The sequence below is a fragment of the Ruditapes philippinarum genome, unplaced genomic scaffold (assembly GCF_026571515.1).
Source record: "Ruditapes philippinarum isolate M1 unplaced genomic scaffold, ASM2657151v2 ctg1669_1_1_1_1, whole genome shotgun sequence".
NCBI lineage: Eukaryota > Metazoa > Mollusca > Bivalvia > Venerida > Veneridae > Ruditapes > Ruditapes philippinarum.
This window is the reverse complement of record NW_026856832.1, coordinates 188,132-205,755: the sequence shown is the minus strand read 5'-3', so window position 1 is coordinate 205,755 and position 17,624 is coordinate 188,132. Positions and strand designations below refer to the sequence as shown.

Here is a 17,624-nt window from a genome sequence, read left to right as displayed (position 1 = left end):
ACTAGTAAACGTTACCTTGATTAATGTCAGAAATCTAAGAGTAAAAGATGTAATGTAAAGAGTAAGGACGGCAAAGTCGAGATAATTGTAGAGGGCTTCAAAGTAATTGTATATTCCTTCAGAATATACCTGCTTCAGTTCCTGCCATAACATTCCTGCAATGATAAAAAAGAAATTGTCATCCAAAAATGTTAAAATGTTTCTATGTTGTATTCTAACAAACATAAAAATATTCCCCTATTGAAATGCCAGTTTGTAATTACACAATATGTGCACGGCATAAAATGGAAAGCTTACACACTACAGCCTTTGATCTCATAATTGAAGTCAATTAACCAAATAAAATAACGTTAATTTTAAGGAAAATACTTCTTAATTCAACGCTGTTCGACATATTTTTTAACTCCTATGTTAGACTTAAAATAGACAGTATTTTTTCATACGTCTTATCATAGACTAAGGATATTTGGTTTATCTTATGTAAAAACACATTCACCTACCAGCCTTCCGAAGTTCTGCGCATTATTCTTTAAAAACGCACACGAAATTGAAATTTATATTCCAGATTTTTAATGGTTACAGCAACTTTTACTATATGTTAAGCGAGCGATAAAATAAGAAACAGAATAATCATTAATAAAAAACAGTAAAGAAAAATTTAAAAACACAAAATGTTTTGTATTTGTGTTCTATAATTTCCTTGTATAAGCTGGGAAATCAAAAAAAACCTTTATATCATTTAGATGTTTCGAATCAATTGTCTGATCCCAATGCACTGCTTTGTCTTTTGTCTATAATCAAGGCCATGATACGAAACATAACTTTCAGAAAGGTGCTTTAAAACTTGAAATGTCCAAAAAATGGAAATTACTAAAGTAACGTGATAGATTAAGAGATTATATCATACTCATGAAAGAGTTGAGAAAAAAAGAAAAAAAAGATAAAAGTAAACAGTGGCGGAGCAGGGAGAAAAAAGAAAAGAAATGCATTAAGGTAAATTTAAGTACAGCATTAGAGGACCTATACAAAGTTTCCGTCCTAGAGAATATACACATAAAAGACAAAATTAATGCTGTGTTACTACTGACAAAGCTCTAGTAGAACAAAACAGTCTAATATAAAGTCTATTCAAAATTATGTAGATACTTTGGAAAAAGCATTGGATTGGTTAATTCTTAAAATATAGATCTATCGAACAGAAGAAACAGGAAAATACTATTTTGGCTAACCTCGGGTGTTACAAACTTACAGCAATACTAAGAGTCCATACACCTCAACTATTGGAGCTAAGGCATGCATAGACTTCAGTATATTGAACCAATTTAGTCGCCTCCTACGATCATGCAGGGTTAAACGAGAACTGCAATTCTGATGCATCAACCCGTTATGGCAACCCTTCAACCACAAAGAGCAAAACATATTGTAAATAATCCCGAAAATGGGAAAGAAAAAAACATTAACTTAAGGCCACAAAAATCCGATGTGGCATCACCGTTGGCAAAAAGACTTGAAATGAAATGAGCAGGTGCTTCGGAGATAAATGTTATGACATTTTACACAAATAGATAAAAAGATGTAAAGACAAATATATCTTCATTATATATAAAATTGAAAAATGGCACAAAGTTTGTAATCTATGTGAACATAGTGCCTTTTTTCAGTGGCATAATTTATAGAAACCTAATGTAGTAAGCTTTCACGAAACGAAAAACAGATTACGAATTCTGTTAATTTAGTGTATAAGGGCTTTAGGGCTTTATTTACTTAGTTCAAAATAAGGTTGTATATTGCGCGAGAACAAAGAAGGTGGTGATGTCAATCATGATGTCGATATGTTTATAATGACTTATTGCAATAACTTGTTTAAAAAAAACTTTCACAAGTGTCGTTAGCTCATTAACTATAAAGCCAAACTTTCTGGATTGTGGAGGCTATCGGAATTTCTGGCAATCCAGACATTTCAAATGATGATAAGACTATGCAGCATTGCAAAGACTCTTTAAAATATACTGAAGGCTTTCGTCATGGAAAGATTAAAGGACTGATTAAGAATGAAAATGTATGATTGTGTGATTAAAGATCAATGAAAAAAAAGAGATAGTTGAAAAAGTGAATGAAAATACCGCACAAACAAAGAATTGATAATATTTAACAATTTATTCATAACTATTATTTGATATTACATACATTTTGCTGTTTGTAAAATAACAGAACAGTTCGTCCTCAAAATCATTCGAACATTATGCAATTCGCACCAATATTTAAATGGACATATTCTCGGCGCAACGAAGATATTTTTCTTTACCCCTGTCTTTGTCTTGAACTTATTTTAAGTTTACCAAAGATTTGAATTTTACTTGTTATCCAATTTATTTTGCTTCGACCAGACCTTTCAATTTTTGTCGCAACATACAAACATTTCAGAATTTCAGACATGGCACTACTTTTAGCATTAATGCATTTGGTGCTACTTTTTTCACAAAATATGCAACTTAATAATTTAACAATGAGCACATACCAAGAACATGGAGAACAAATTTATTAGTGCTTCGGATATTCAACTGTAAGAGAGCGTACAGTTAACGATTTTCAAGAATACATGTGACTGTTCACATCATTAGGCGGCGTCTTTGATGTGCAGCATCAACATTTAACTTGTATTCTTATCAATTAGATCGCAGAAAGCGAACTGCAGTGAGTGCGTAATCTTGTGTGAAAAATTTGAAGAAAGAAAATAAGAAGGCACACTTTGCAAATCATTATTAAGCAGGCGCTTAAAAGAAGCTTACGTTGAGGCATTTTGCGTTTGAGATGGAAGAGAATTAAAATCTCTGATAACAGACGGCAAAATTGATTTATAGTAATAATCTGTATTTGTGTGTCGTTTCAGTTCCGGAGGGGGTACCGATGCTCGCCACCAACAGACGAAGGGACAAGGTCAGAGAGGTATTGAGGGGTAAGACTATTTTTCATTTTAAAGAAAAGAATAAGTTTATTTTTGTAACGCCCTTGTTCCAAGGATTCCCACCCAACTTCTTTCATGAGTTTAACAATAGACACAAGTTTAGTTGTTCCGGTAATTATTCTAGCTGCTTCTTGGTGAATTTGTTCAAGCTCTTTTTTATCATTTTGAGTGCAATTGTCAAATAGTACATCTCCATATTCTATAATCGGTCTAATAATAGATAAGTAAATGATTTGTAGTTCCTGTCGAGTTGAAAGTTTAGTTTTTATATTACATTTATTCTCTTCCAAGCTTTATTTTAATGTATTCAATATGTGTTGACCAGCGTAAATCATGAGTGAAAGTTATACCTAAGTGTTTGTGATTAGGTACTTCATTTATTTGTGTGTTTTGCAATATAATAGGAGGATGATTTATAAGTCTTTTTGTTTAACGCGATACAAATAATGATTCTGTTTGTAGGGGATTTAATTTTACCAACCACCTTTCAACCAAAGACGTTATCTTTTGCAAATATGTGTTTCGGATAGCAAAAGCAGTGATTGGATCTTCTATAACAATAAAAATATGTGTATCGTCAGCGAAAAGTATTATACTTGCATTGATATCGATAACAATATCATTCATATAAACCAGAAACAACAGTGCCCCAAGAATAGACCCTTGCGGCACACCGGCGTTTATATAACTTAAAGATGAAAAAACCCGAAGAGAACGACTCTCTGTCATCTATTCTTGAGATGAGAAGAAAACCAAGAAGAAAGGCAACCAGATATGCCGATAGAATTTAATTTAAAAATAATTCCTTTTTGCCAGACTCGATCAGACTCTATTTGCTTTACTTATATCACACAAGACTGTTCTGACCTCTTCATCAGAATCAATGCCCTTTAAGCACTTTGTCCTCAGCTGAGCTAATAAGCAACATAAGAGCATGTCAAGAGCATGTCAATGTTTGTATCCGGGATGTTATGCCATTTATTTTGTAACAATTTCAAAGATGTCTTCTGCAAAAGATATTTTTCATATTCAGTATGTATATCGGCAATCTCATCGTATTTATAACATCATCTCAAATACATATTCTAGAAAAGAACACAGAAAAATGAAAATAATTCCTTTCTAAGTTTACTTGATGTTGTGTATTTCCTGTAGCAATAAAATAGAGAAAAACAGAATCAACACAAAAAAATGTTGCACGCTCGGTTTGATTGAGCCTGTTCATGGACGGTACTGGAAAGTGCAAGTTACCGTCCACGCCCTTGACCGGCTTAAGCAGAATTCAACATTTAAACACGAAAAATGAATTTAGAAACATTTGCAGATGTTGCGGTTATCATGGAACCTTCAATGTGACACAGTGGAAAGCGATGTATGGCCACCAAGTAAATGAATGTGTGTGCCCTAAACGAAAAACAATGGGCGGGCGGAGCTACATTAAATGGGATTTTCAAAGAGGATCTGAGGTTATGACGCCTGTATATCACAGACAAGACGGCAGAAGACAATTTTAAAAATCAGGCAACATATCATAAGAGTGATTATTATACAGTATTCAAGAAGGAATACTGGGACCACCCAAGTTGAAAAAGGCCAAATAAAAGAAACTAAAAATACCACATAACATGTTGTTAAAGTAAATAGTAATTGATTAATTACTTGTGGAAAAAATAATTTAATTAATAACTTTTGCAAAATGAGTTACTTTATTACAAAATAAATTGAAGATTTTGGTATGGGATTGTAATTTAACTTAATATTTTATCAAGTAATTGGGGAAATTCCTGATTCAAGATGTATTTCAAAAATCAAACTGAAAAGAAAATCTTACCAATTATCCATATTGATAATATAATATTTATAGTCTGTGGTGTGAATGACCGCAGTTTGAAGTTAGGAGGCAGAGTCTGGTTTCCATGAAGAACATAAGGTGACCTGTTACGAAACACGCTGTTAAGAAAAAAAGAATCATCGTAAATACCATATGTAATTTATGATATTTATTCAATCAGTAATTTGGTAAATATAAACATTTAATATACCGTGTATATCAAGTAAGGCAGAAATGTGAAAAAACAACACGAACTGTGCTTAAGTAATGCCGAATCTGCACAAACTATCTGTGTAAACGGACCAACTATTTTGCAGTAAATTAAATTAAAAGAAAAGAATCAGCGTACACGGCTGTAATGACATTATCATTAAGTATACATTACATATATTCCCGAGAATATGTTTACTCGAACTCTTTAAGATCATATGTCACAATGACAACCTTGCTTTGGAGGCGACTTTCGTTTTTCTTCGATTATACAAGTAATAAGACAATATTGCATTTAAAACTTTATTGTTATGATATTCGATAGACCAGGGACATTTGCCATAATACTAGTGTCGAAATTGGAAGACATACGAATTCACCGCGTTAGAACGGCTATGTAAGTTTGTTACATGAACACAGTTCAAACTTCAAACAGACTTTCACTTTTTGGTTGTAAGTTCTAGATATAAAGATTAAAGAGCTTAGAATTTTTTAAAGGGACATATCTGTAGATGGCCTACTTTGAATAAGTTTCGATCTATATTTAGTTCTTAATCAATATTGAGCTAAAAACATATTTTGTGTATTTCTAATGAAGAGAGAATATCTGGATGACTATAGAAGTGTTATTATAAAATCATTTAATTCTGCCATTGTATTGTAATAGATATACTATTGTATGAAACCATAAATTTAACTTAAATAAGCTTGCCAGGTCGTCATTCTCACGAATGACCTTGAAATAAATGGAAAAAAAACGCTTTCAAATAACCTTGAAAATAAAAACTAGATATGTGTCAATAGGACACGGATACCCCCATACTCTACTGTTTTGTCAATCTATTGCCTCTAGGTTAAAATTTTTTGGGCTATACGCGCCACAATTTGAAAGTTGCAAATAGTTTACTAAGTCGAGGGAAAATAAATACTGACTAAATCCTCTTGCAATCCCCAAGGTGCATAACTACACATTCTGACCAGCTTTCTTGTAAATTTTTAGGACTTAAACAGGTCAAATTCGTTTTGAGCTATGAATGAACAAGTTGAAATTGCAAATTTATGCTAAGTCAAGGGAAATAACTGAAAAAGTCAACACACAAATCCACATGTGCACAACTTTACATTTTGATTAACATTCCTGTAAAGTCGGTTGATTCTAGCTAAAGCATTCAATGTACACATAATACAACATTTTGGAATGGTTCGTACTACGTCAAGGGCAGTTATTCTGCAAATTTTTAATAAATCCACAAGCAAATTCCTAGATACACAACTACACATAATGACCAACATGTCTGTAAAGTTTAATAACTTATATCAAATACTTTTTAGGGTACGCACGACACAAGTTTAGAAATGCAAAACTTACTAAGTCAAGATTAATAACTCGAATTTCTATTTTTAGTAACAATGACCTTGGCCACTTACACCTTGGTAGCAATCCCAAGCTGCCTCTCATACACCAAGGTTTGTGTCAATAGACCAAAGCAAAATCAAGTTATTTACCTGAAACTGAATATTATTTCAGTAACAGCGACATTGATCTTGTTAACAGACTCCTGGGTTGTAATCCAGAGCTGCCATTTGATATATGCTACCCATATACCAAGTTTGGTGTCAATAGGCCAAAGCAAAGTCAATTATTGAGCGGAAACTGAATTTCTATTTTAGTAACAGTGACCTTGACCTTGATCACAGACTCCTGGGTTGCAATTCTAAACTGCCGCTTAATATAAGCAACCTACACACCAAGTTTGGTGTCAATAGGTAAAAGCAAACTCGAGTTATTGAGCAGAAACTGAATTTTTATGTTTAGTAACAGTGACCTTGACCTTGATTACAGACACTTGGGTAGTAATTCAAAGTTGCCTTTTGATATAAGCTTTCCAAACACCAAGTTCGGTGTCAATAGGCCAAAGCAAAGTCAAGTTACTGAGCGGAAACTGAATTTCTATTTTTTTTAATAACAGTGACCTTGACTTTGATCACAACGCCTGGGAAGCAATCCAAAGGTGCCTCGTGATATAGGCTACCTATACACCAAGTTTGGTATAAATAGGCTAAAGCAAACTGAATTTCTATTTTTAGTAATAGTGACCTTAACCTTGATCACATACACCCGGGTAGCAATTCCAAGCTGCATACCAACACACCAAGTTTGGTGTCAATAGGCCAAAGCAAACTAAAGTTATTGAGCAGAAACCAAAAGTTAACCTGATTAAAAATAAAGGTTGTATAAGCAAATGTGTGAAAATCTACAACTGGCACCATTGACATTGATCTACTAACCCCTACCTAAATCCAAAGAAAATATTTTCATGCAAGTTATATAATTATCTTCCTACCAAATACGGAATACATCTGTCAATATAGACTATATGGGCAAAAGTGTACAAATGATTTATTGGCACTGGTGACCTTGACCTCAAAAGCAAGAATACGAGGCAAATGTTCTTCCTACCAAATATTAAATACATCTGTCAATAAATAAAGGCTGTATGAAATAAAGTGAAAACATGTATTTTAGCAATAGTAACCTTGACCCAACCGACCACTAACTCCATCCAAAGGAGAAGACCTCAAATTCATCTGTCCAAAGAATAAGAATAATACACCTGTAAAAGTGTAAAATAAAGATGCTAGAGTTATGAACATGTTTTTGTATGATTTGAGTAATGACAAAGAAAAACTATCTCAGTCTAGAGTAGATACCATTTCTAATAACAAAGATAATACATTGAGATATAACAATTTTCAAATAAAATCCAAATACAAAAATTAAATGGAGATAATTCGAGAAATACAGGAGCTAGCGAGGAATTAATAACAAACATATTTTGAAGTCAGAATTAAATCCCTTAAGAAAACAAGAGGGCCATGATGGCCCTAGATCGCTCACCTGACTCATCGAACTCATCCAAACAATTACCTAGACAAGCATTCTGACCAAGTTTCATGACAGATGAGTCAAAAATGTGACCACTAGAGTGTTAATAAGGATTATCCATATTTGAGCAGTGTGACCTTGTTTTTTACCCAGGTAAACTTGACCTAGAAATCATCAAAATAAACTTTCAGACTAATTTCCAGGATACTTGGATCAAAACAGTAGCCACTATAGTGTTAACAAGATTTTTCTATTTTTAGCTCCGGTGACCTACTTTTTCATGCGAGATGACCCATGTTCAAACTCATTTGAGCAATGACCAAGACAAGCATTCTGACCACGTTTGATGACAATTGAGTCAAAAATGTGACCACTAGAGTGTTAACAAGGTTTTTCCACATTTGAGCAGTGTGTTCTAGTTTTTGTCCCCAGGTGACCCATATTCGAACTTGACCTAGAAATCATCAAAGCAAACGTTCAGACCAATTTACAGGATATTTTGATCAAAACAGTAGCCACTAGAGTGTAAACAAGATTTTTCTATTTTTAGCTCCTGTAACCTAGTTTTTCATCCGAGACAATTCATGTTGGAACTCATCCGAGCTATCGCCTAGACAAGCATCCTGACCAAGTTTGATGATGATTGAGGCAAAATGTGACCGCTAGAGTGTTAACAACGTTTTTCTATTTTTAGCTCCTGTGACCTAGTTTTTAATCCGAGATGACCCATGTTCGAACTCATTTGAGCTATCACCTAGACAAACATCCTGACTAAGTTTGATGATGATTGAATCAAAAATGTGACCACTAGAGTGTTAACAATGTTTTCCTATTTTTAGCTCCGGTGACCTAGTTTTTCATCCGACATGACCCATGTTGGAACTCATCCGAGCTATCACAACTAGATAAGCATCCTGACAAAAATTGATGATAATTGAGGCAAAATTGTGACCGTTAGTGTTAACAAGGTTTTTCTATTTTTAGCTCCAGTGACCTAGTTTTTTATCCGAGATGACCCATGTTCGAACTCATCCGAGCTGTCAACTAGATAAGCATCCTGACAAAGTTTAATGATGATTGAGGCAAAAATGTAACCGCTAGAGTGTTAACGAACAAGTGTGGACGGACGACGGACATTCAACGATCCTAAAAGCTCACCCTAAGCAAGTTCAGGTAAGCTAAAAAGAAGCTACAGAATAATAAGGAAAAATCTGAGTTTAAGGGGAAGATAATTTGGAAAATATTGACGCTAGAGTTATGAAACTTTCATGTTATACATTTCATGTTATTATTAGATGGGAGTTGAGTTAATCTTTTGAACAATAAAAAAAGTTAGAGCAAAAACTAGAAATATGTCCATAGGACACTGGTACCCCCACAAAGTCAATTTAATGACTCTTGGTCAATTATTTTTGGCACAAGTTGAAAAAAAATATTTTACTAAATAAAGGGCAAGAACTTTACAAATACTAAATAAATCCACAAGCAAACCCCAATGTGCATAAGTACACCTGCTGACCAGCATTCGTGTAAGCTTTCAGGCCTACTGGTCAAATACTTTATGAGCTATGCATGAACAAGTTGAAAATTGCAAATTTATACTAATTCAAGGGCAATAACTCTAACAAAACTGAAGACAAACTACAAGCAAAACACTAGGTGCATAACTTCACATGCTGATCAACATTCCTGTAAAGTTTCATGACCCTGTGTGAACTACTTTTTGGGCTAGGTGTGACACAAGTTGAAAATTGAACTAGAAATGTGTCGTAACGCCACGGATGCCCCCCTCCCCCCGCATGCAGCCAAAATTTCAGATGTTATAATATTTTGGTCCAAATTTGTTTGCACAAATTATTTTTTTATTTTAAGTTCCAAGTCCTTGAAACTTTATTGTTAACACAAACCATTTTAAATACAAAGTTCAAGGCACTGAAAGTATTCAGTGTTAACCTTTTGTAAATTGCACATTGCATATTTGTAGCCAAAATAATAGTTACATACATTTCCACAAAAGTATGAATGGTGAAACTGAAAATTCAAATTTTTTCCAACATTCAAGAAAGATAACTTTGTCTAAAATCATTGAACCATGACCAAATTCAAACTTGAACTGCTTATTCCTAAGATGTATCTATATGTCAAGTGTACAACCAATAGGGGATATAATGAACGGATACTTAAATTTTTTTTTCGAAGTTCAAGAGGGATAACTCTGTCAGCTATCATCAAACCATGACCAAATTCGAAATTGACCAATGTATTCTCATGACATATCCATATCTTTAATTTGAGTTGAATATGTACAACTGTTGAGGAGATAATGAATGGGAACTGAAAATTTCCTTTTTTTCAAAGTTAAAGGGGCATTACTCTGCCAAAAATCATCGAACCATGACAAAATTTGAACTTGACCTGCGCATTCCTTTGACGTATCCATATGTCAAATTTGAGTTGAATGTGTAATACCCTAGAGGAGATAATGAACGGAAACTGAAAATTTTATATTATTTTCAAAGTGAAAGGGACATAACTCTGCCAAAAATCATCGATGCATGACCAAATTTGAACTTGACCTGCCCATTCCTTTGACATATCCATATATCAAATTTGTGTTGAATATGTAACACTGTTGGGATGATAATGAACAGAAACTGAAAATTTCATATTATTTTCAAAGTAAAAAGGGCATTACTCTGCAAAACATCATCGAACCATGACAAAATTCGAACTTTGCCTGCGCATTCCTTTGACGTATCCATATGTCAAGTTTGAGTTGAATGTGTAATACCGTTGGGGAGATAATGAACAAAAAACTGAAAATTTCATATTATTTTCAAAGTAAAAGGGGCATTACTCTGCCAAAAATCATTGAACCATGACCAAATTCAAACCTGACCTGTGTTTTTTCATGACATATCCAAATGCCAAATTTGAGTTGAATGTGTGCAACCGTTACTAAGATAATGAACGGAAACTGATGATGACGGAATGACAGAATGGACAGAATGACGGAAGGACGGATTGACGGAACAGGGTAACACTATATGCCCCAGCCATTATATAAGTCAAGAGCAATAACTCTGACAAAACATAATAGATCCACAAACGAAACCAAAGGTGTACAACTACACTTGCTTAACAACATTCCTGTAAAGTTTCATGACCCTTGGTCAAATCTTTTTGAGCTACGTGACACAAAATGAGAACGAACGGATGGACGGACGACAGATAACCGGACGAACAAGGGTAAATCTAAATGCCTCCCATAGTGTGTGCCCAATAAACAATTTAATGAAAAAAATACGGGGAAAAATTCTGAAAATGTTCACGCTAAAGTTATTATTCTTGTCACACATTATGTGGGTGAAAATGAGTAACAAACATTTGATGTTTGAAGTAGATACCTTAAGAAATGAAAAAGTTATAGCAAAAACATTTTAAGAAGTTAAAGTAAAAAACATCATTTTTTGACATGAATTTAAAGTTTTAAGGAGAAAAAAATCTGAAAAAAATGTGTGCTAGAGTTCTGAATCTTGTTATACATCATGTGGGTAACGATAAAGAACATTTATTTGAAGTTTAAAGTAGATACATGTACCTTAATGGAGAAGTTAAAGTTTTAAGCATTAAAATTCTAATTTCAAAAATATTCTAAAAATATTGATTTTAGAATTTGATACATAAGATTTGGTTGATGGTAAGGAACATATATTTGAAGTTTGAAGTTGATCCCTTCATTAATAAAGAAGTAAGAGTAAAAATAAATATCTTTTAAAGATAAATTCTAAGTTCAAGGGAAGAAAATACTACAAATATTGCTTCTAGAAAATTGAACCTTGCTTTTCAAGATGTTGTTGATAATAAGAAACCTATTCTAATTTAAGATTTTAAAAAATGAAAAAAAAGTTTTTGAATATTTTTCTGCACCAAAACTTTAAACGGAAATCTGGACGCAAAAGCGCACGCCGACATCGACGCCTGGGTTAGTAGGACAGCTCTCCATATACTTCGTATAGATGAACTTAAAGAGAAAAAAAGCTTACCCATAATGCTTGAATTGTTCAGTGAAGTTAGATAGAGAAGCGAGTCCAGACGGGTCTTCCATCATACTAGAGAAAAGTAACATGACTAGGAACACAACAAAGGACATCGTGTGTCCTATAAACTTAATGCACGGATAACGGAGAAAATGTCCGATCTGAAAGTAAAAAATAACAGTGTTATCTGCCTTGAATAATTATAACAAGAGCGATCAGTGATCACATGTGTCGCCTCATGATGGCCAATTTCATGTTGGGACAAGTTTTGTGACAGACGGACAGACAGACGGACAGTGCACAACTAGACTTGGTACTGATCATTCCTGTAAAGTTTGGATAAAATTGCTCCAGTAGTTTATGAGGAGTAGTCCGGACAAGCTTTTGTGTATCTGGAAACACAAAAAAACACCTTTTTATCAAAGGGCCATAACTCGACCAAAAACCATTCAACCGGAAAACCCGTGCAATATGCATAAGGACTTGAGCTACAGATCAATCCTGTAAAGTTTCATTGAAATTGCATTAGTGGTATAAGAGAATTAGTCCGGACAAACTTTAAAAATAAAAATTATCAAAGGGCCATAACTCTGACAAAAATCATTGAACCGGAAAATGCTGACAATATGCACAACTAGACTTGGTACTGATCATTCCTGTAAAGTTTGGATGAAATTGCACCAGTAGTTTATGAGGAGTAGTCCGGACGACAAGTTTTGTGACGGACAGACGGACAGACAGACAGACGGACAGACAGACAGACGACGGAGAAGTGATCCCTATATGTCGCCACTACTCCGTAGAGGCGACACAAAAATGAACTTGTCGGTTCAAGGGGGAATTAAAAAGTTGAAATTTGCATTCGTCAATACTCGCCATCCTAATTCTAAAAGATGTTTCTCTTTAAAACAAAAAATGTGCATCAAAAAGGCCTAGGCACAATTTAACCAATTACTTCATAAGCATTTTGTGAAAAATTGCTGTTTTCATTGAAAAGTCTCCCGTTACAAGTTCAAATTGCTATAATACTATAAAAACTGCTTCAATACTAATCAAACTTGGCACAAATGTTGACTGGACCATTGCCCTTGCAACAACATGCTCAGGCTTAAATTTTCTGTTACCATGGCAACGAGGGGACATCTCAAAATTGCCAAAAATCACTATTTTGCGTTGATTTTTTCCATCAAAATTGATTTCAAAGTGCTGCAACTTCTCAATGGATTGAGATAGAGTCAAATGCTTTTCAGCGTTGGTTACACGTTACTTTAAAATTAATCTGGTGTCATTATTAGCCTCTCACAAGTCCAAAACTTTCTTAGCGATGAGGTGGACTGTCGCCCCCCTTCAAACCCCGAAACAGAAGGGGCACATCCCCCTTCTGGCAACCCCCTGATGTATCTTTTGGTTGGGGGGCCGCGCCGAAAAAGTGGTCACATTTTTAACAACATTTCTCAAACAAAAACAAGTGTTATAAGTGTTATAAGGCATTTTTTTTTCACCATTTGAGACAACAAAAAAGGGGGGGGGGGTGAAAAAGGCGTTAAAAAGCGTGTATATCGCGTAATGGGTTAAGGAAAATGCCCTGTAATACTGTATAGAATTTGTTTCAAGCAATTCAGCCAATTTGAAGCTCTAAACATGCCAATAGCAAATGCTTACTGAAGAACTCAAGGAATTACCATCCTAATGCATTACCTTCACTCTGAAGAGTATTCAAATATTCTAGAACTACTGTTAAATATATTGAAACTTACTGTAAGACAGTAGGTTCCAACCCCAGAAGGGTCATTTTCCCCCTTTTTTTCGCTTAAAATTATTAATGTATCTCTCCTAATCCTTCTCGGAAGAAAAAAATGTTCAATTTTAATTATTTAATTTGTATAGGTATTTACTGGCTACATAATGCCATATCTAATTACAAATATTGTACCTGATGTTTTAAAAAAGTGCAATACAATCAAAACTAGACGGTAAAACTATTCAATATTTTACAAGATCAAGAGATATAATTTTTAGAAAATTTATTGAAACTTTGAAAACAGGCACTTATTTGGGTAAATTTTAGGGATTTTTAATAAGGCTCTCTAAGTAGGTAATTGTTCAAACGCGTGTTAAATATGGGTGGAGTAGGGAAACATTTTTACACATATTTTATAAGTAGTATGTGGATTGTTACCTGAATATTATATTTTGTTTCTTACAAAAAATAAAAGTAAAACATTTTTCATAAGGATTATATTGTATATTATTTCTGAAAACAGGCCCTTCTAACATCCAAGATAAAATTCAGAAAAGTGGTCATAACTCGATTTCCGTACGTTAAAGTTTGTTTAAATTTCGCATAAAGTTGTCCTTTAAGGTATATATCTGACATTCGTTGTCAATTTTAAAGTTCCTTATGGTGCCCGTTAGAATGGTTATACCTTAATAAACTAGACATTTCTTACAGTTGGTTTAAAATATAACTATTCTTACTTTATACAAATTTTGATGTTTTCACAGATCTTTCGTCAGTTTTAAACTTTGAAAAACACTAAAAGTGATTTTCTTAAAATCTTTTAAATTAAAGCATTATTTATTTCAGAAAGCATGAAATCATATACAATATTTATAACATCATAATATACAAAGTGCAAAAATTCCATTTCGTTTTCAAGAGAAAAAGATGTATATCGTATGATCCCCATAATAAGGTCAAATTATTATATAAAATCTTTGAACATCAACCAAGTATACTTTCAAGCGGCAAACGAAAAGCATTTTAAAGAAGTCATAGCAGCGATCTTATTTATCAGACCGGAACGGTTTTAGCAATTTCTGTAAAACATCTCATACTTATCATTCATGTACAGTTTTATTTAAACCTACCAAGCAGTTTAAAAAATATCATAAGACCGGTACCATTTGAGCAAGTTTGAGTATGTAAGGACTTCCTAATTATCCAGAAACGTAATGTCTACCTCTTTATCCAGTAAAACAGCCTGCCCAGGAACGATGCGGTGGTTGAACTGTACTCTGGTGAATTCAATCAGACTTACTGTCGTGATCCGGAGAGAAAACTACCAACACTACCACCACCACTATAAGAAGTCGCATATAACGAAAATCAATGTTCCCCCGGGGTGGACCAATTTTGACTCAATGGCTATAATTTTAATATTTTTTGTTGAGGTCCACAGACCTATGTTTCATGATAAATATAGTTAGATATATCCGTTGCAGATTTCATGAAAAAGATTTTTGGAGTATATAAAGAAAAGCCACGACACCCTGGGGCTAAAGGCCATTTTTGACCCAAGGGCTTAAATTTAAACACACTTAGTAGAGGTCTACTAAATAATCTTTCATGTTAAAAATCTTAGCTTAAGCTTTTTATAGTTTTAGTGATAGATTTAAATTTTTTCTATATACATATAAGGAAAATCTATGCCCCCGGGGGCGGAGCCAATTTTGACCTAAGGGCTATAATTTAAACAATTTCTGTAGAGGTCCATCAGACAATGTTCAAATTCTCTATAGTAAAATTATAAGGAAAATAAATGACCCAACAAAAGTTATAATTTGAATAATGTTAATAGAGGTTCACTATACAGTGTTTCATGCTAAATACCTGAGCTCCAGCACTTTTATTTTTGAAAAGAAAAAATAAGATTTTAATTTTTTTACTATATACATATAAGGAAAACACATTACCCCAGAGCGGAGCCAGCTTTAATTCGAACAATCTTGGTAGTGGTTCACCAGACAATGCAAAATATCTTTGCTCTGGGTCTTGTAGGTTTTAAAAGAAGATTCTTTAATTTTTTCTTAAAGTTGGTTCATTTTATTCTTTTGGTTGCCGTGGCAACCAGATTTCTGCATGAAATCAATGTTTTTGAACAACTTTGAAAGCCCTTTGAAAGCCCTTTATCAAGGGAACAATCCTGGCAAGTTGGGTTGAAATCGGACAAGTGGTTTTTAACAAGAAGGTTTTTTAAGTTCACTATATAATCTATAACACACACATATGCGCGCAAGCAAGCACACACACACACACACGCGCGCGCGCGCACGCACGCGCGCACACATGTGAATCGTTATATGCTCTCACATCACAGATGCTACGGTGGCAAAAAAAGATGAGTTGGTCCGTTAATTATTTTTGAGTCGCATGCTGCACAAAAGCTGATAAAGCTAAAATTAGTACATATCATTTCTTCGTTTTCGGTCTGTCCTTCTGTCTGTATGTCAGTTATTAAACTTGTCTGGACTATTCTGTAAAAACTACAGTACTGTTGTGATTTCATCTAAACTTTACAGGCATGATCGTTGTGCGTATCGTCAAAATTTCAATTTTAGGATTTTTTTTTTAGTTATGGCCCATATTTTTTTTTAAAATTTTGTCGGGACTACTTATCTTTTACTACTTAGTCTGCGTGAAACGTTTCAAGATTTATCGGTACCTCAAAGTGTTTTTGCATATTAAACTTGTTTTCCGATTGAATGCTTTGTTTGCTGAGTTAAAGCCCTTGAAAACCCAGAGCCATCGCCGGGTGGTGGCAACGCTAGGTTCTTTTTTTACTTTTTCTCAAATTAAACAAATAAACGGTTTAAACAAATATTTTTAAAATGAATATTAAAGACAAATAAATAAATGACAAAGTTAAAAAATATTATCAAAATTCAATCATCTAACTGACGGTCAATGTCATTAAATGGTCAAGGTCATATCTAAAAAAATTAACATGGCCGTTTGTTTTGTCCACATATGTATCAAATCCGTAAATAAATTAGGACAGTTTAACAAAAATTCAATAATTTGACTTCGACGGTCAATGTCATTGAAAGCTCAAGGTTAAGATCAGTTCAACCTTTCAGAAGATCTTGTCCAAAAGGTTGATTTGTCCAAGTATTGGGAAAATCCATTGATCAATTACGTAGTTACAGCCAATTATAGCAATAACAGTGAAAATGCAATAACTTGCATGAATAATGTCACACATGAATCAATGTCAATTTGTGTGTATTACACACCAAGGTCCTGGCATAAAAAATTAATCATTTTGTAAATAGCAAAGTTATAGCCAGTTACAGGAGAACAGAATCAAGAGAATTCCATTAATTTGACCTTGACGGTCAAGATCAATTAAAGTTCAAGGTCGCGCCTAAATTATTCAACATGTTGTTTGGTGGCAAGTTTTGTTTTGTCCAAGTTTAGATCAAATCCGTATGACTGTAAAAATCAAATAAAGGTATTATCCTTAAAAATGATTTGTCTTAATATAAAATCAATTCATTCAGTCATAACAAAATAATTATAGTCAGTTACAGCAAAAAGCACAAATTAAACAAAATTTAGGTCAAGTTTAGTGTGGTCTTCATAAAGGTCATCTCAAAAGGGTTGTTGTGGCCAACCATGAAGACAATACACGAAACAAAAAATGTTAAAGTTTGCGGACGGCAACGGTTATGCCGACATGACTATAACATACCTCTATTTTTTTCTTCAAAAAAAGGTCGCGCTAAAAACGCACTTTGGCCTGTTGGTGATTTTAAGCTTTGGCGACCATCTTGTTCAGCAGACGGGTATTTCTTACCAAATAGTTAAGGACCAGTAATTGTTTAAAGATTTTTTATCTATATTTAGCATTGTCAAATAACTATTTCGGTAAAGATTTATAAAAAAAACTAATGAGGACAACGTGTCAT

At 33.7% G+C, this 17,624-nt stretch overlaps 1 protein-coding gene across 5 annotated transcripts in view; it reads right to left on the bottom strand.

The window, feature by feature from the left end:
* Positions 1 to 17,624, bottom strand: part of LOC132747832 (short transient receptor potential channel 7-like) — a 218,009-nt gene that overhangs the window by 19,097 nt on the left and 181,288 nt on the right. For all 5 annotated transcript variants that reach the window (XM_060737358.1, XM_060737357.1, XM_060737355.1 and 2 more), the window contains exons 7-9: positions 11,940 to 12,094; positions 4,797 to 4,915; positions 16 to 155 (exon numbers count right to left, since the gene is read on the bottom strand). In XM_060737358.1, coding sequence (XP_060593341.1) covers positions 16 to 155; positions 4,797 to 4,915; positions 11,940 to 12,094 — 414 coding nt within the window. The remainder of the gene's footprint in view (positions 1 to 15; positions 156 to 4,796; positions 4,916 to 11,939; positions 12,095 to 17,624) is intronic.